The sequence below is a fragment of the Salvia miltiorrhiza genome, chromosome 1 (genome assembly GCF_028751815.1).
Source record: "Salvia miltiorrhiza cultivar Shanhuang (shh) chromosome 1, IMPLAD_Smil_shh, whole genome shotgun sequence".
Classification (NCBI taxonomy): Eukaryota; Viridiplantae; Streptophyta; class Magnoliopsida; order Lamiales; family Lamiaceae; genus Salvia; species Salvia miltiorrhiza.
In genome coordinates, this window is record NC_080387.1 from 30,405,117 (window position 1) to 30,422,743 (window position 17,627).

Below are 17,627 nucleotides of genomic sequence, written 5' to 3' on the forward strand. Positions count from 1 at the left end.
ATATTTATGTGAGATGTTCCAAAATACTAGTAAATTGTTTATGTTTTGTGAGTTGGAGGGAGTAGTTATTTTACACATGTATAGATTTTTTTAGTAATAAATATATCATAGGCTATCAGTAATTATAAGTTAATATGTAAACTTTACTATCGTTTAAAAATAATTGATGGTAAAAATATAGTACTATTTTCAAATTTATATACACAGAGTTAAAAAAGACATGCTTTTTTGTTTTATTTTAATTTGATATTATATTGTGTGCGTGTTGGCCAAACCGTAAGAGGTTGGGTTCGAGTCTCCTGTAACCTATGTTGCATAGGTACAGGGGTACGGATGCGGGGGCGATACGATACGAGTACGGGGATACGGATTTTTAAAAATTATAGGGTGAGATTCGGTAAGGATACATCTAATTATTAAAATTTTATGATATATAATGCTTATAAAATATATACAATTTAAATTTTCTTAAATTAATTATATGTAATTTACATTTTATTTTACCACAAAGTTAAGAATTTTCAATTATATAAGTTATTTGAGCAACAATATAACGATTCAAATATTATTAGTCTAATATATAAGTCATAACTGAAAATAAAATTATCAAAATAACCTTGTGTAGACCTTTCGTGCACGAGATACGTGAATTTCGCCTATGGAATTTGCGAATCCGGTTTATTTTTATAAATTGTTTTAAAAGATACGCCACGTGACGAATTGGGTGCGAATCCGACGAGAATCAGAGAGAATCGCACCCTAAAAGAATCTGATTCGCCGTACATACTAATTTTGAAGAATCCGTGCATCATAGCCTGTAACGGAGCCTTTTAATTTCTTTATTTAATATAATAAATTTATATATAAATAAAAAACTCAATCGCAAACAATTAAATTACGTATAATTTTCCCAAATTTATTTTGGCAGTCTATCCATAAACTTTCATGGTGCTGCACCTGCACGTAAACATGGAAGCGCTTCTCTCTTCTTCGACAGCCGCCGCCGTAGCGGCGTTTCCACCAATCTTAGCCAAACCTCTCACAAGCTCACATTGCAAAGTTCCCTTTCTCTCCCTCTCCTTCCCCGCCCGAGACCTCAGCTCTCCCAGTTCTACTCTTTCATCTTCTATTTCGACAACTGTCAGAGCACAAATTGCTTCAGCTACCACTTCTTCGACGGCCCAGTCTGGAAAATTCAGTTCTGGCAGTCATAATCGGCATTGGATGGTGGTGGTGGAAGCCCCGCCGCGGGAGCTGACTGCTAGGTCTCGAATTATTGATTACTATGTAAGCAAAGTTAAAAGCGTTTTGGACAGGTGGGTTTTTCTTATCTTTTTGCAAGATTTGACCTTTTTCAGTTTTCTTGAATAATGTTTTTGATTTTGTGTTTGTAGCTCTTTTGACGATTGCAAGTTTGAAACTTTTTTTGGAAGTTGAAACACCTGTTTCGAATTTTAATTTCGTTTTTTTAGATGCTTTAAAGTGCTCCATTTCGTATTTTCCCCAATCGCTATCTTGCTAAGAATGTGTAGCTTTGCCTTGTGGCTCTATTGTGCTCGATGTCTAAACATCATGTCCTTTTCGGCTTTTCCCCATTTCTGCTGGCTCGTTTATGTGGGAATTTTCCTTTATATACGTGTGTGTGTGTGTGTGGTAGAATTCGGTTTAATCTTGGTGGTGTTGGTTTTCTCAGTGAGAAGGATGCTCAGAGGTGTATATATGATGCTTCCTGTGATACCCATTTTGGTTTTTGCTGTGACATTGATGAAGAAAGAGCTAATGAACTAGCAAGTACGTCTAACATCGGCCTTGTTCATCGTGTTGTTGATGCGTTATCGAACTGTATATATAGCTAATTAATGAGAAAGACACAAGTTTCTCTTGATAGGCAGTTATGAACTTGTTTTAGGAATTGTGATTTTAAGTGATAAATTTTGACACCAGAGAATCACAGGTGTGCCTGGAGTATTATCTGTTAAGCCAGACCCTGATGTTGATTCCACGCACAAAGACTACAGCTCTTCGAGTGTTGAATTGCATACTGGTTCGAGGCCTTTGTGTGGAAGCACGCTACTGTTTCCTGCTGGGACTACCAAACAGTGGCTCGTTCGCATGGAGAGACCAGCAATTGGAGCCATCAGAAAGGCACAAGTGGTTGATTATTACGTTCAAGTCTTGGTGAGAGTTTTAAGGAAGTGAGTCTTACTTTTTGATTGTGATGCTTTATGACTCTGGCTGTTTCTCCTTTTGAGACGTTTCATTATGTGATTTTGTGTTTTTCAGTGAGAATGATGCTCAGATGTGTATGTACGACATTTCCTGGCAATCCAACTATGGTTTCTGCTGTGAACTAGATGATGAGTGCGCTCGAGAGTTGGCTGGTCTGTATTCTATTTGCATCTTAATCGATATAATCCACGTTTATTACAATGATAACTAATGCTGGATGTAATCATTGGTGCAGCTGTGCCTGGTGTTCTATCAGTCCGGCCAGATGCAAACTTCGGTTCAGACAATAAAGATTATGCAGGTTTTTTCATCATTAAAACCCCTTACCATTTTGTGAAATCTCTTTTTCTCTTTTCTTTCTTGTGTGGTTCTTTGTCCTTCCAATTTCATTCACGCTATACTTCCTCACATCTCTCGGGGATGTGTGGTCTGAGTTCAAATCATTCAAGAAGTGTCAAAAGGAACATGACGAAAATGTCGAAAAAGTTGCGAAGCGACTCAAGGAGAGGAACCCAAAGAAGGATGGTTTGGTCTGCACAGCCCGTAAGCCATGGATTGTTGTTGGAATGCGCAATGTCAACTATAACGAATGCACAATGCTGACTATAAGTGTGCTCGCCATTTTGAGGTTGACCTTTCTGCCTTCAGAAATGTTCTGGAGATTGACCAGGAGAGAATGGTAGCCAGAGTTGAATGGTCAATATGGGCCAGATTTCCAGGGTCACTGTCCCGATGAATCTGTCTCTTGCAGTTGTTGCAGAGCTCGATGATCTTACTGTTGGAGGTCTGATCAATGGCTACGGTATCGAAGGAAGCTCCCATATTTATGGCCTGTTCTCGGATACTGTTGTGGCTTATGAAATTGTTTTGGCAGATGGTCGGTTGGTCAGAGCAATGAAAGACAATTAATACTCTGACCTTTTCTATGCTATCCCATGGTCTCAGGGTACACTAGGACTTCTTGTTGCGGCTGAGATTAAGCTCATCCCTATAAAGGAATATATGAAGTAGATGTAAATTTAGAATTAAGCTACTTGTTGCTATATTTTTGTCCATTGCTGCTGATACGATTTTATTGGAATGTATATAAGGAGAGATATATCTATAGTTTGCAGAATAGTTGCTTTACTTTGACATGTTCATGCACAACTAGTTAAAGACGTTTATATCCTAAAAAAACTCTTTATGAATTGTTATGCTTAATGTTAACTGGGTAGTGTTTAAGGACCTGATAATTTGAACACCTTGGCTATTTATTTATTGTGGAGCATAGTTCTTGATATCGAGCATCTACTGTTAAACCAGTGCAGTAATTTCTAGGTGAAGGAAATAACTGTGTGCTTTTACAGGTGAGAATCCCGGAGCCTCTGAGGATTCTTCAGCTTCAACTCCGGCTACCAATATTAGAACAAAGAAGCTCTTTGTCACCGGTATAGTTCAACTCATACACCTGTGAAATATCTGTTTATTAATGGCCTTCCATGTTCTGCTCAGTAGGTGTTACCGTATTCTTCCATTTTAGGAGTCAGCACTTAGTTTTGCCCTGTATTTATAGCTTTGATGACTATGATTGAGGCCCTTGGAAAATCCATATTAGGAGTGATCTCAGCTGAAGATACTCGAATTGTGGTCTGTCTGTAGGTCTATCCTTCTACACGTCTGAGAAAACTTTACGTGCAGCGTTCGAGGGTTTTGGCGAACTTATTCAAGGTACAAACCAACCACTGATCAAATATTTAGAGCGCGATTTATATAATGATTTACCTTTATTTCTAAACTTCTTTTTTCACCTCCAACAGTTAGAATCATAATGGACAAGATTTCCAAGAGGTCGAAAGGCTATGCTTTTGTGGAATACACTACTGAAGAGGCTGCAAGCAGTGCTCTCAGAGAAATGAATGGGAAGGTATTTACATTTGTTATTTCTTGAAGCATCATTCTCAAACAAGATTGTCTGATGTCTTGCGCGTCTCAGATCATCAACGGCTGGATGATAACAGTCGATGTTGCCAAGACGAACCCACCAAAGTACAGCAGGGGCCGGACAGGAGCTACTGCTGCATCTTGATCTTCTGCATGTCCGCAGACCGACAGAAGGTATCGCTGCAGTGAAGCCGGAGCTGATTGTATCAGCCGTCGTCATTTGCTCATCCCATCAAGAACTCAAGAGGAGACGACGGGCAGCATGATACTGAGGTTAGAGACGGTCTTTAGAGAGCGTGAGAATGCAAAATTTATGGGGTGATGATGCATTGCCAATCCATCTCGAGAAGTTACCGTTTACATGAAATGTACGAGGTTGTAAATCACTGTGTTTGGACTCGTGATTTTTTGAAGTTGATGTTGGTTTATTTCTGCAAGTTGTGTTCATGTAAAATGGAATCATAATTTACTTAAGTGGTGATCTATCTATTAACTGTAAGTAATAAATTGAGAAATTATTGTCTGTAAAATTATACCAACATTTATTGCATTCGGTGTTAAATTTAAAATTTCTCACCTGCCACAACTAATCAATTTATATCTATAAATCTGTAGTTCCTTGAATTAAATCTCCTATGTCTCAAAAATGTTGTTGAAACTATTGATCTGCTTCCTCTGTTGTGGTATTGTCTCCACATCCACAGGTAGTTGAACAAGAGCAACACTTTTAGTAGACACACAGTTTGATCATCTTCATCTCTGACATTGGTAAGATTAGTTGGAGCAGGAAACGAAGATGTGAAGAAGCTGCTGTTCGCGTTTGGAGATTCGTATGCAGACACGGGGAACCTGCCTTCAATTTCAGTATCATGGAGGCCGCCGTACGGCACCACTTTCCCCGGAAAACCTTCTGGAAGATTCTCCGATGGTCGTGTTCTTACGGATTACGTTGGTACGTAAACTTACTGCTTACTGTAAAAAATACATAAATAAATAAGTAAAAAAGCCAAACATGATCATCTGTGGAGTAATGTTTTATTCTTCTATCTGCAACTGCAAGCTTTTTTCGTATTTTTTGATGAATCGAATGGCAAGATATTTATGTGATTGTGAAAAGGTTAAATACTTCGTATATTAAATAGTACTAGTAGGGTGTGTTCTATTTGCTTTGCTTCTTTGAAGTGAAAATGAGGGTTGGAAATTAAAAGGGTAAAATAATTTTTTTTCAGAAAATAAAAAGAAAAAAAGATGGCATTTAATGGGAGAAAAGTTTATTACTCCCTCCGTCCACGAAATGAGTATCCATATTTCCTTTTTCGTCCGTCCACGAAATGAGTACCCATTTTCCTTTTTGGCAAGTGTACCCCACACATCTCTTTAATTAATACACTCAAAAAGTGGGACCCTTAAACTATTCACACTACACTCCATACATTTCTTAAAACCCGTGCCGTCCACAAATGGGTACTCATTTCGTGGACGGAGGGAGTATCATTTTTTTATGATAAATTTATCAACTAAAAGGAACACATCTGTTATCTTTAATTTCTAAAAAGAACAATATATTAGTGGGTCTATTATAAATGATGGTATTGATATACTCCATCCGTCAACAAAAAATAGTAATTTTAGTCATTTTGGGATGTCCACAAAAATTAATCCCTTTTCTTTTTTGGAATTATTAATCACATGGTGCACCGTATTTTTCACTCACAATACAATTAATTATCATTTAAGTGGAATTTTTTCTTTACTTACAATACAATAACTATTTTTATTAAAATTTGTGCCGTCTCTTATTAGAATTATTTTTTGTGGACGGAGAGAGTATATGAGTTGAAAGAACAGGGCCTACCTAGTGCAAAGTAAGTATTTTGAGTGAAAATGGGTTGAACTAAATATGATTTTGATTTTATAATAGAAAAAAGAGGCTACTTTTAGTGTGTGTGAGAACAAAAATGACTCTACCTAGCTTTTCAGTTTTAGGCTTGGGTTTGTATGGTTGGAACTTAGAGAAAGGGTATTTACTCTCTTTTTTTCCCCTTCAAAATAAATAGGTATTTACTCTTTCCATAATTACTCTTCCAAATAATTTGCTTTCTTAATGATTTCAACAATAATTGAAATTCCTATATGTACTGTCAGTATTTTCTCACCTACTCTTACAAGCCACCTATATTTTCATATGTTGGTCTAATAATTGTATTGAAATTATTTATAATGGATTTATATATATAGAGGATGATCCAATAAAAATCATCAAATTATTCTATTAACTATAAATAAATCTAGTCCATAGATCTTATAAATGAATGAATTCAGGGTTTATTTCAAACGAATATATATCTTTTTTATGCATACAATTATGTTTTCACTACGATAATTCTTCTTCATGCATTAAAAAATATTTTTTTTATGATAATATTTTCCTATATTTGTCAAACTTTAGTTGGGTTTCGTTTGTGTGTGAGTATTGGCCAAGTGGTAAGTGGTTTTCAAGTCCCCTGTGAAGCAACCTTTTAATTTTTTTATTTAATATTGTAAATTTATCAAAAAAAAAGGAGATAAAAAAATGATAATATTTTCCTATATATACAACAACACGTTGTTCATAGTTATCGGTATAAATTTGGTTTTCATTAGACCCAAAAAATCCTTTTAAAACTAACGTCAATTAAGAAATTCCAACTTAGGTGAGAAATACAAGTTTAATAAATACATATTCGACTCGACTTGACTCGATTCACGCCTTGTTGTGCAGCCTCATTTTTCGGCGTAAGGCCGCCTTTGGCGTACCGGCGGATCCAGAATTTGTCGGCGGTAGAAAACGGGATAAATTTTGCTCATGGAGGGACTGGGGTGTTCCAAACATTGTTTGATCTCCCAAACATGACTACACAGATTGATTTCTTCCAACAACTTATAGAGAAAAACGTGTTTGGCAGTGACGACTTGAGCTCCTCCATCGCCCTCGTCTCCCTTGCCGGCAACGACTATGCCGCTTACCTTGCCAGAAACGGCACCTTCCAGGTATCAAAGTTGTTCAACTAATTACGTTCAACTTTTTCATGGCCAATCATATAAATATATATTTGTTTGAATCAGGGATTAGAAGGCTTCTCAAGATCAGTGATCAATCAGCTGATGTTGAATGTGAGAAGGCTAAATAGGTTTGGAATGAAGAAGATATTTGTGAGTGGGATTGGACCCCTAGGCTGCTTGCCGCAAAGCACAGCCTCAAACTCGTACCAAAATTGCAATGCAGCACTCAATAATTTCTCAATCTCACACAACCAATTGGTGGAGCAAAACATATTCCAATTGAACTTGGAAGCTGCTGCTCCCGTCTTCACGTATTTGGACCTCTACACTGGCCTCATGTCTGCCTTGGGTGCGTATGAAATCCCCGCCCCGTTAATTAAAGATCACGAGTTTGAATTCCACCTAACGTTTACGTTTTTGTTTTGTTTTAGGAGGCGTGCCGAATAGATTGAAGCCGTGCTGCGCTGGTGAATGTGGAGCAGTTGACAAGAATGGGAAGAACAAGTATGTAGTGTGCGAGAATCGTAGCCGTTCCATTTTCTGGGATTCCATCCATCCCTCCAATTTCGGTTGGAATGCTGTTTTTTCGGCTCTTGACAAATCTTTCCTCATATGAGTCTTGTTACTTTCTACTTGATTTTCATTATGTTACTTCTAAATTGTGCTAAGACAAGCTATATATGTCGATTCTATAATATCGTGCTTCTTATCCTGTTTTTATCTTTATTGGCATCATAATTATAAATTAATGTTTTTTTTTAAAAAAAAATACAAAGTTGTTACCACTTTTGGTATAATTAAAATTCTGTACGTCGAGTTGGATCTGAATATAGTAGGGAATTGATTTCGTGATATTCGAGTAGGAGAGCAATCCCTCAAAGCAACTGAACAAGGCCACCCAAAGGATTATGGCATTTATATTTTCTTTTAAAGAAAAAGGTTGTGAAGTTGATACCAACATTCAAAGGTGCAAAATTGATCTCGAATATTCAAGTTTAGATACAAATAATATTTTAATGAAAAGTTTTTCACCTAAAAAATGTAACAAAAGAAATAAATGGAAACAACTTTTTTTTTGGTGACGGTTAACACGTATTTAGTATTTACAAACATTATCACTAATGGATCCATCTTTTTTCAAAATAACTCCATTAACTATGACCACTTTTTTTGGTCAAAAAAAAAAAAAACTATGACCACTTTTTTTCGTTTCAAAACAAAATTATGACCACTATTTTTAGTTTGTATTGTCATTTCTCCACTCGCTAATTAAATACATAATTTATTGAAATAATGGTGTCAAATGGCCACATTGAACATGTAAACACAATATTTGGCCACTAATTGAAAAAACACAAATTATGGCCATTAATTAGGCAATATGCCTAATATACCCCTAATTGGGCGGACTGGGTAGGGTCAGGAGCGTGGGTCGCGTGCCGGGTAGGATCAGGCACGCGGGTCGGCTTAGGCACTTATGGCACTATTAGTGCCATAAGTGCCAACGAATTTTTTTTTACCCCCCCTGCCCTGTCTACCCCCCCAGACCCCCGACCCCACCCACCCCCAAGCCAAAAGAAACTTTTTAAACACTTCCCCTAGGGTTTAGATATTCCATTTAGGGTTAGATTATTCATTTAGGGTTTAGATGATGTTGTTGTTTCTATATTTGTTCTGCATGTTTGGCACTTATGGCACTAATAGTGCCATAAGTGCTAAAAAGACCACTTTACTTTATTTTATTTTGGATTTTCGTTGGCACTTATGGCACTATTAGTGGCATAAAATAAAATAACAAAAGTAAAATTTGATTTATTTTTATCTAGGGGGAGTAAAAAAAAATTTGTTTTTGGCTTGAGGGTGGGTGGGGTCGGGGGTCTGGGGGGTAGACAGGGCAGGGGGAGTAAAAAAAAATTTTCGTTGGCACTTATGGCACTAATAGTGCCATAAGTGCCTAACCCGACCCGCGTGCCTGATCCTACCCGGCACGCGACCCGCGCTTCTGACCCTACCCAGTCCGCCCAATTAAGGGCAAAAACGTCCCAAAGCTATAAAAATGACCAAAATTTATGTTTTTTCAATGAGTGACCATAATTTGTGTTTTATGATCCATTTTGGCTATTCCAAAATTTTACTCTAATTTATTTTTATAAAAAAAACTCATGTTCACTCCTCTTATAAAGATATTTCATTAACGGTGAAAGTACTAATTATAGTGTGAATTGGATCGGAACATCACGAGAAAATTCAGATCATATCTTGTGTGGGGCATGCAAAAAAATAAATATTGTTTGCATCATTTTCAAATGTTTGTGTCCGTGAAATTTATAATTTTTTTTCAGCTATATTATTTTTTATTGGTTGCGTAATTGGTGGACACCTTCATGTTTGGAAGGTTGCTATATCAAAATATTATGTGTGATTTATGAACGCTTCTAAATATATGTATTATGTATGGAATATTACTTATGTATCAACTTTCATTATTGATTTTTCTTGATTCATCAAGGAAACAAATTATTTATTTATACATATTCATGTTGAGATGTGGCACTAAATCCGTTTTTTTTTTTTTTTTTTTCCTATTGTGTAGATGTCAACCATCTCTTATGATCTGTTTATAAATGATAGATTTCACTATCGCTCATTCGCTTGCATCCTTAACTAGATTCAAGTTATTGAATTTGGCAATTCTTTTCATATCATGAGTTTACTATAACAAAATGTCAACCATGATGATATCATCGATGTGTATTTTAAGTACTATATTAAAAAAAAACTTACAAATTAATTTTGAGGTAAATAATTCATTGTAAAATAACATATTACAAAAACGAAAAATATTTGTGTGGGTTCACAATTTACCAAAAAGAGAAATTGTAATCACATTTACCATCAAGACATTAGAGCTTGCCATGGATTGGGAGTCTGGACTGGCCCAACACTAGGCTAGGCTGCTAAGCCGGCCCGAAATGTATATATATTAATATATACTACATGAATTTCATGTGTATATATATATATATAATTAATTAAGACCTTAAGTTGGATATGTGCTTCAAATTTTCTTTTAAAGTTTGCCATCGATATCGAGAATTATACTGATAAATCTGCATAAAAAAGTTTGCTTAAAATGTCAATATATATTACTCCATGTGCTTTTTAACAAGTCTTGTAACGCGATTTTCACCTGACTAGTATAGGTTGCATTCAAACTCATAATTTTTTTGGGTTATTAGCCTGTAAATACACGAACTTTTTATATTTTCTGAAATTTAATATGACTTTTATTTTTAGCCCACAAATACACGAACTTAGCATTTTTTCTGATTTTTGACATCGACAAGAAAAAATTCTAATTTACTATTAACGTGAAGGCCGGTATACCATGTCATTCACTCTCTAATCAAAATAATGAATCAAATTACTCCATTTAAGTGCATATTTCGTAGTCCACGTCATGTATTCCGGCTTCCACCTCAACAATAAATAGAGTTTTTTCATGTCGATGTCAAAAATCAGAAAAAATGCTAAGTTCGTGTATTTGTGGGCTAAAAATAAAAGTCATGTTAAATTTCAGAAAATATAAAAAATTCGTGTATTTACGGGCTAATAACCCAATTTTTTACAATGAAATATTAGTATTTGATCCACAAATTAAAAGCGGTTAGCAGATCTTATTGGAAGAATTGACAGCATTGATGCAATTATTCAAACATCTTCAAGGTATACATGATAGCCAATAAGACCTTGCTCTAGTGGCAAAGTTGAGACACCCAAAAACTCTTATTTGTGAGAGATATTGGGTACAATCTAGATGATGTTGTATTTTCGCCTGTGTGCGGTGTTGTGTTGTTTGGTGTTGAGGTCTCACACGCTCACCTGCGTGCAGTGATATTTTTCCACCGTCTTGGTGGTGGTGAGGTTCTGCTTGCACGCGGGTTGCATAATTAATTATATACAGATTGTATATACCTCTTGTAATTTATATATATATATATAAAATACCATAATATAAAAAGGTTTCCCTTAATTTTGTTATAATGTTGTGGATAAAGTCATCAATTAAGACTAAACAACTAACTAATCAAACAAACTGCGACTTTTGGCCATTAAGTTAGGAAAATATTTTATATCTCACTGAGTTGTCACTTTGTGTTATTAAAAGTGCGTGCTTTTATATATTTATTTTAATGTCAGATTCATTCATTGATTATTAATTAACTACACTTTGTACTACCAAAACCAAAATTAAACCGTTGCATAGTTTGACCTCCTCCCCCTTCACCGCTCGATAAAAATAAAAGAAAAAACGAATATTGAAAATTATGGATTACCTAAAGTAAAATTAGTTAGAATATTGACCTTTCGTTGGAAATTTGGAACTCAACCTTCAAGTTTTTCCGAAGGAATTTAGAGAAACAAAATAGAGATAACAAAATAAACTAAAACTTTGGTGGTCCAATAAAGAATTTGAATCTTTAATATCGAGACGACAAGTGCTGCTCGAGTTCGAATTATCACGGAAAATGGAGCCCCATTAATTATTGATCCTCTTTATAAAAAATGAAACAAATGAAGAGGAAAAAAAATCTTCAATATCGAGCTCATTTTTTTAGAATAATTCCCTTTTCATAGTATTTTCTAATTATGTACTTAATTAAATTTGCGTAACCTTGTTAATTATATATGTTGACCTTTCCACATAATTTTGATCAGTTGTTCACGTAGATGTAGCAAAATTTAATCTTATGTAAATACATTCTTGGTTTTAAATTCTTGCCATTTGCATTTCACGAGATAGCCATTAAAAATTGCTCTCAACACTAACTTCCATAACTACAATACATTTTATAGATAAAAGTTATAATGATTAAAAAAACTCAACTATTGATTCCATAAAAGTGATTTAATAACAATGAGAATCAAGCATGGGTTTTTATGTTTTCATTCTTGAGTTAAAAAAGAACACTTATTTCACGTGCTTGTACTTCTTGAGATATGAAGTAGTACATCTTTGCTAATGTAGTACCATAGAATAAAGAGTATTTTTGGTACTACTAATAATACGAACCCTAAAGAATAGAATGTAGTATTATTAGGTCCACTATCATCGGAAAAATATGCCTTCCTTCTACGATATGCCAAGATTTTTGGTCACCAATTCACAAATTTTCCATTTTCAACAACTTTAGGTGAGTTAGTTTTATTTATTTTTTTGCTTCTTATAAGTAATTAGTAATGATGTGGTCGCTGTAGCCGTGTGCAGTACTTGATTGAGATGTAACATAATTTCTTTTCAATTATAAAGTATTTTGTTTGCATAGACGTCTATTTAAATGGATTTGTTTGATATATATGAGATACGGATATTTATTAAAGGACTAATAATGTCTGTGTCTCAGAACCGATCACCTACCCACCGTGGGCAAGCATAACGTGCCCACCATTGATGTGGCAATTTTAATTAGGAAAGATAACTAATAAATCTTACTCTAATTAAAATTATCTTACTATAATTACAATTGCCACATCATGGTGGACACGTTATGCATGCCCACGGTGGGTAGGTGATCGGTTCTGTGTCTTCATATTGTATACGCAATCTTATTGTAGTGCTTGTGTTGTGTTTAAACATAATATTTGGGCGCTTTAAGATATATTTACAAAATGAATAATTTTTTTAATATCGCGGAAACTTGCCGTGATTGATGCGCATCGATCTTTTACGATAACATAATTTTGGGGCGCTTTAAAATATATATACTTAAAATATTTTTTTTTTGAATATCGTGGAAACATGCAGTGTTTAATTATACGTATTGATCTTTTATGATAACATAATTTTTGGGTGTTTAAAGTAATTCTTTATAATATGGTGGAAATTAAACCTGCGGTATTTGATACGCATCGATCCTTTATGATAACATTCCATGACGTCGAATGATGTAGTATTTGAAAACCTTTGGAAAAAAGAAAAGCCAATGAATGTGAGGTTGGACCATTTTAGGAGACGTTTGTCAAAATGATTTCGAAATTGACTATATTTGGCGCATCAATAACTTATAGTAATATTGTTTTTCAAAGGGAGTTTGTTGCTAAATGCAACATTTTTCAAATGTCGAGCATTTAGTTTTGACCGGACCCCAATAAATTTGAGTTATTTTATGTGATTTTACACATCTTTTGCACTTGTTCAATAAATTATAAAATATTGCTTTTTTTGTAAAAATAATTATAAAATATTGAATTTAATTTTAGAATTCATTTATTGGTGTGTGTGGCAGCGGGAGAATTTAGTTACCCTTTTTCAATAAAAATAGCTTCTAGAATTTTCGAGAGAGAATAAAACAGCTCTTATTTACATTGGCAAATTTGGCATAATGGAAATAAAATTTATTTATGTGCAAACGAATTAGCTAATTCCGAAAATGTGAATTAAATCTTAAGAGTAAGAGAGCAAGTGTTCTCAAATAATTAATCTAAAAAATCTTAAAATTGAAGTTTTAAAAAGGATCTTAAAATTAAATTATGAGAAAAAACGAATTCAGAATCAAAATCACCTGACAAAGCAGATTATTTTAATTATATATTTATTGTTTCAATAAATTTCTGCTCTATAAATATCGCCCACAACTCAGCGCCAAAGTCTCATCCCATTATCATAATCTTCTCTGACTATCTTGCCATTCATCTCCTTTCTTTGATCAACTGCAAAAGCTCAATCATCATGTCGCAAGTGAGATTTTTTTTCCTACATATTTATTTTCATGTGAATTAGTTGACTTAACTTGGTATTCTATGTTTGTTCAATTCATTTCATTTGATTTTCTGATATCCCATTTCGTCTGTCTTGCTTGATTGGTGATTAGTGATTACTGATGGATTGACTTCAAACAAGAATGAAAAGATTTGATTTTGGGAGATTATTGCATGTAGGGTTTGTTTTTTTAAGCTAAATGAATGCATAAGTGCATCAATTTGGCGTCAAACATGCATTAAATCTGCTATTTTTGGAGAAATCATGTTGTTTCTTGATTTATAATATATCTGTTTTGATTAAATTTCGGTCAACTTTGCTAGTAGAAGCTGCAGAAAAGTACTACAAATTGAACAGTTTGCAATTTTTTGCTTTTGAATCTTGATCTGATCATTTTGATGATTCTTGCTAAACTTAATGTTACCAAATATGAGGTAGATTGGTGTAGTAAAAAGTTCATGACGTATCGAATTTTAAATTTCTTGAAGTTAATATATTTCTTTATTTCAATGATCTTACTTTGATGGCCTCAAAAACAAAATGATCTTACTTTGATCCTATTGCAGACTGTTGAGCTGAAGGTTGGCATGTCATGCCAAGGCTGCGTGGGAGCTGTTAAGAGGGTTCTCGGAAAATTGGATGGTTTGTCAACTCCTCTATATATCCATAACATGAATGACTCGAAGATCATGTTTATGAATATGTTTTTATTGTTCAAAATTTGCCAATAATAAGGTTCTTGATTTACATCTTATATTGTTGCTTGTTTAAAAAAACAATGTTTTTGTACATTGATATTATTATGTTTCATTTAGTAGCTTATGCTCTCATGCAATTATGCTATTTGAGAAATACTTACTACCATACTACTATCATTATTTTTCCCTATGTGAGTGGGAAGGGGGAATTTGCCTTGTAAATTTCAATTTGTTTGGTTTTACTCTGCAGGCGTTGAGTCGTACGACATTGATCTCGAGCAGCAGAAAGTGACCGTGAAAGGTAATGTCCAGCCGGATGTAGTTCTCCAGACTGTTTCAAAGACTGGGAAGGCAACCGCCTTCTGGGAAGCTCCACCACCTGCGGCCCCAGCAGCCGAGGCATCAGCAGCCACGGCGCCAGCTCCAGAGGCACCAGCAGCCGAGCCAGAAATAAAACCTTCAGAGACTGTTGCTGCCGCATAAATTGTAACTCTGCCTATTAGATTTTTTAAGTACTATATGGAAGCAATATGGTCTGTTGTATCTGCCAAACTTGTCTGACATATGTAATCCCTAATAACTTCTTGCACACTGGTTCTGCTTCACCATGTGATGTACTTTTTCTTCATGTATCCCAAGAGAGACGACGTTTCTCTTTTGTTTAAGAAATTGAAACAGTGGATTGCAGATGATGGTGGTGGTGTTTCTCTAGTAACATTTTATGCTCTTCATTGTTCAAGAAAAAAATGGGCTATACATATATGCCCCTCAACAGTCATGTTTATTATATCTGTTTCTCTAGACTGAGCTTTTCTTGCCCGATCATGTCCCTGAACGACATCATGAAGCAACCTATCGTGGCAGTTGCAGTGTTTCACTCTCAGGTACTGTCATCCTTGCTTCTGGATATCTGTTCAAGAGTTCATCTTAATGAGTCTCTGAATATTTCTGGAATTACTCATTGATTGAGTTCTCAGCGTCGTTGCTGTGTTGATTCTCTGCAGAGAAAGTTACCTGCCTAAAATAGAAGAGTTGAGATATATCAGAGGCTATTCTAATAAGGCAAGCTCGAGATTCATGATGGTTGTGTTGACCTTTTTACCTTAACGTCCCCGAGTTTAACGCCACTGTTCTGCAGGAACGTGAGGAAGATGCCTAGGCTCTCGTCTGTTGGCCGGTAATGTCCACTATAAGCTGATACAGACTGGAAAAGGTACACCATCAGTATACTCTCTTCAAGATTACTGATATATAGCTAATCATTATATCATATTGTTGAACCGCACCTTGAGCTTTCCACGTTCTGCAACGAGTCTTCCAGCTGCTAGAGTCGCACCACCTGCTAGGAAACTCGAGTGATGAAACATTCCCTTCTTTTTCTGTACCAAAAATCACAAGAATCATGTATCAATTTATGTTGAGGATGTGAGCATCTCCTCGTTTCTGACAATGAACTCACACCTCTCCAGCATACAATTTATTAGACACGCTCATCACAAATATCCATTTAGAGCCTGAATTTATCTGCTCATTTGTGTCGAGAGCATCTCCAGTTTGCTTGTGGATGAATTCGCCTTCTACTATTATGTATTCGTAGCATTCTCGCTCTTGCTTGTTACAACAACAGACAAAAGACTGATGAGAAAATCCAATATCATAAGCTACCATTTATTTTCATGTGAATTCTTGGTTGATGCTTACAGGTCCTAAATAGTTGATGCATTCTTGATGGAGTCTTGATCTCGGGCATTCATCAAGATCAAGGGTTTTCCCATCTCCGATATCCAACCTAAACGAGGTATGATTGATGACAGTAACTTGAATTACCTAGGATCTTGAAATAGTTTGCATCAGTTATGGACTTACCAGTAGAAATATGGTTGCTGCGTCTCTCTTCTACACCACTCATCAAAATATATGCTCAAATTGTGACCATACCGATGCCTCGGATCAATCTGAAAACAAAATCAGCAAACAAGAAATCCTTTCTTTCTGCAGGAAAGTTTTTTTAGAAAACAATCTTACAGCTTCAATCCAATGCTGGAAGGCCAACTTTTGAGCCTTTGCATCCTTGACTAACCCCTTCCCAACCTGTAAAATATCATGAAATTTCATGAATCAACGAGCTGTTAAAAAGTCGAGGTTTTCAGATGGATCCACCAATCTTTCATGCCTTGGAAGCATTCCAGCTGATCCTGCTCCACCGTGAAGATGGTTTTTCGGGTTGGATGAAGTTGAAGAAAGCTGTCGTGCTATGGTTGAGACGAGCGTATTCAATTGCTTGCCACCTTCATTTTCATCATCAGGTTAGAAACTCATGTCCCTATCAAAGATTATAATAAAAAATCCATTGTGTGACAGGTTTCACCAGAGCTCTTCAGCTGCAACTGCTGAATCTGCTAATCTTCGACGCGTACGATGACTCCGGTAAACCTTTTGCAGCTTCACAGCAGCCTTTGTGGACTCATGATCAATCTCTTGAGATGTGGGAGAAGTTTGGTTGCTGAGATCCATTTGTTGATTCATTCTACAACAGAAGCTATGAACAAGATCATGTCAAATACTTAGGTAGTTAGATACTGAAATCATTTATTGATGGGTTACACCAGCTCATAGATTTGAATGTATTTAAATGTTGAGATAGATCAAAGTTGTCAAGAAGCAACAAACAAAATGGCCCAAATGAGTGGTGTGTGTTGAAACTGTATTTGACCTGCATGCTGTGGCATACACATTTATTGCCATTAAGTGCTGACTGTGCCCACTCTAGGTCGCCTCAGTTGCAGGGATGGAGCCAGGATTTAGGCGAAATTATATTTTTAGGAACAAATTTGGGAGGGTGAAATCACAATTTATACATAAAAAATAAAAATAAAATACAAAATACAATTTAAATATAAAATTATATTGTGGTATTTTGATTTAGTTGATAGTTTTTTTATTTATTGCAAGGTTGAATTTTGATCTGAGGTTCA

At 35.3% G+C, this 17,627-nt stretch overlaps 4 protein-coding genes and 1 long non-coding RNA gene across 8 annotated transcripts; 4 read left to right on the forward strand and 1 right to left on the reverse strand.

The window, feature by feature from the left end:
- Positions 1 to 888: 888 nt before the first annotated feature.
- On the forward strand, positions 889 to 4,682 carry LOC131019504 (organelle RRM domain-containing protein 1, chloroplastic). Its single transcript, XM_057948055.1, has 9 exons — positions 889 to 1,316; positions 1,694 to 1,791; positions 1,955 to 2,195; positions 2,284 to 2,381; positions 2,465 to 2,530; positions 3,579 to 3,659; positions 3,871 to 3,939; positions 4,029 to 4,135; positions 4,205 to 4,682. Exons 1-9 carry the CDS (start codon positions 946 to 948, stop codon positions 4,295 to 4,297), a joined length of 1,224 nt encoding a protein of 407 aa, XP_057804038.1. The 5' UTR covers positions 889 to 945; the 3' UTR covers positions 4,298 to 4,682.
- Positions 4,683 to 4,713: 31 nt separating this feature from the next.
- Positions 4,714 to 7,916, forward strand: LOC131019510 (GDSL esterase/lipase At5g03610-like). 2 transcript variants are annotated; one of them, XM_057948060.1, is made up of 5 exons: positions 4,714 to 4,856; positions 4,931 to 5,104; positions 6,914 to 7,182; positions 7,258 to 7,543; positions 7,626 to 7,916. In XM_057948060.1, exons 1-5 carry the CDS (start codon positions 4,799 to 4,801, stop codon positions 7,808 to 7,810), a joined length of 972 nt encoding a protein of 323 aa, XP_057804043.1. In that variant the 5' UTR covers positions 4,714 to 4,798; the 3' UTR covers positions 7,811 to 7,916. The 2 variants fall into 2 exon arrangements, with proteins under 2 accessions (XP_057804043.1, XP_057804046.1); XM_057948063.1 differs by having other exon boundaries at positions 4,764 to 4,856; positions 4,940 to 5,104.
- A 4,343-nt stretch (positions 7,917 to 12,259) lies between these two features.
- Positions 12,260 to 15,344, forward strand: LOC131019533 (copper transport protein ATX1-like). Of its 2 annotated transcripts, none has more exons than XM_057948101.1 (3): positions 12,260 to 12,389; positions 14,521 to 14,596; positions 14,903 to 15,344. In XM_057948101.1, exons 2-3 carry the CDS (start codon positions 14,542 to 14,544, stop codon positions 15,133 to 15,135), a joined length of 288 nt encoding a protein of 95 aa, XP_057804084.1. In that variant the 5' UTR covers positions 12,260 to 12,389; positions 14,521 to 14,541; the 3' UTR covers positions 15,136 to 15,344. The 2 variants fall into 2 exon arrangements, with proteins under 2 accessions (XP_057804084.1, XP_057804077.1); XM_057948094.1 differs by lacking the exon at positions 12,260 to 12,389 and adding an exon at positions 12,778 to 13,933.
- On the reverse strand, positions 14,902 to 17,178 carry LOC131019523 (IQ domain-containing protein IQM3-like). Of its 2 annotated transcripts, none has more exons than XM_057948072.1 (9): positions 17,021 to 17,178; positions 16,826 to 16,940; positions 16,678 to 16,743; positions 16,519 to 16,607; positions 16,354 to 16,441; positions 16,114 to 16,263; positions 15,939 to 16,031; positions 15,755 to 15,856; positions 14,902 to 15,666 (listed from the first exon to the last, which is right to left on the reverse strand). In XM_057948072.1, exons 1-9 carry the CDS (start codon positions 17,176 to 17,178, stop codon positions 15,607 to 15,609), a joined length of 921 nt encoding a protein of 306 aa, XP_057804055.1. In that variant the 3' UTR covers positions 14,902 to 15,606. The 2 variants fall into 2 exon arrangements, with proteins under 2 accessions (XP_057804055.1, XP_057804062.1); XM_057948079.1 differs by having other exon boundaries at positions 14,902 to 15,670.
- LOC131019543 (uncharacterized) lies at positions 15,721 to 17,326 on the forward strand. The gene is made up of 3 exons (XR_009100329.1): positions 15,721 to 15,865; positions 16,356 to 16,450; positions 16,803 to 17,326. It is a non-coding gene; the product is annotated as an uncharacterized LOC131019543 (long non-coding RNA).
- Positions 17,327 to 17,627: the final 301 nt, after the last annotated feature.

Bases quoted from the DNA above. Each gene is read 5' to 3' on its own strand.
- LOC131019533 (XM_057948094.1), top strand. The intron at 14,597-14,902 runs GTTTGTCAACTC...TTTACTCTGCAG, and splicing joins GGTTCTCGGAAAATTGGATG to GCGTTGAGTCGTACGACATT.
- LOC131019510 (XM_057948060.1), top strand. From the start codon at position 4,799: ATGTTGTTGAAACTATTGATCTGCTTCCTCTGTTGTGGTATTGTCTCC. The intron at 4,857-4,930 runs GTAGTTGAACAA...TGGTAAGATTAG, and splicing joins TATTGTCTCCACATCCACAG to TTGGAGCAGGAAACGAAGAT. The intron at 5,105-6,913 runs GTACGTAAACTT...CTTGTTGTGCAG, and splicing joins TGTTCTTACGGATTACGTTG to CCTCATTTTTCGGCGTAAGG.
- LOC131019523 (XM_057948072.1), bottom strand. From the start codon at position 17,178: ATGAATCAACAAATGGATCTCAGCAACCAAACTTCTCCCACATCTCAA. The intron at 16,264-16,353 runs GTAAGCATCAAC...TGTTGTAACAAG, and splicing joins GCATCAACTATTTAGGACCT to CAAGAGCGAGAATGCTACGA. The intron at 15,667-15,754 runs GTAAAAAGGTCA...TATTTTAGGCAG, and splicing joins TTAAACTCGGGGACGTTAAG to GTAACTTTCTCTGCAGAGAA.
- LOC131019504 (XM_057948055.1), top strand. From the start codon at position 946: ATGGTGCTGCACCTGCACGTAAACATGGAAGCGCTTCTCTCTTCTTCG. The intron at 2,196-2,283 runs GTGAGTCTTACT...TGTGTTTTTCAG, and splicing joins TTGGTGAGAGTTTTAAGGAA to TGAGAATGATGCTCAGATGT. The intron at 3,660-3,870 runs GTATAGTTCAAC...GTCTGTCTGTAG, and splicing joins AAAGAAGCTCTTTGTCACCG to GTCTATCCTTCTACACGTCT.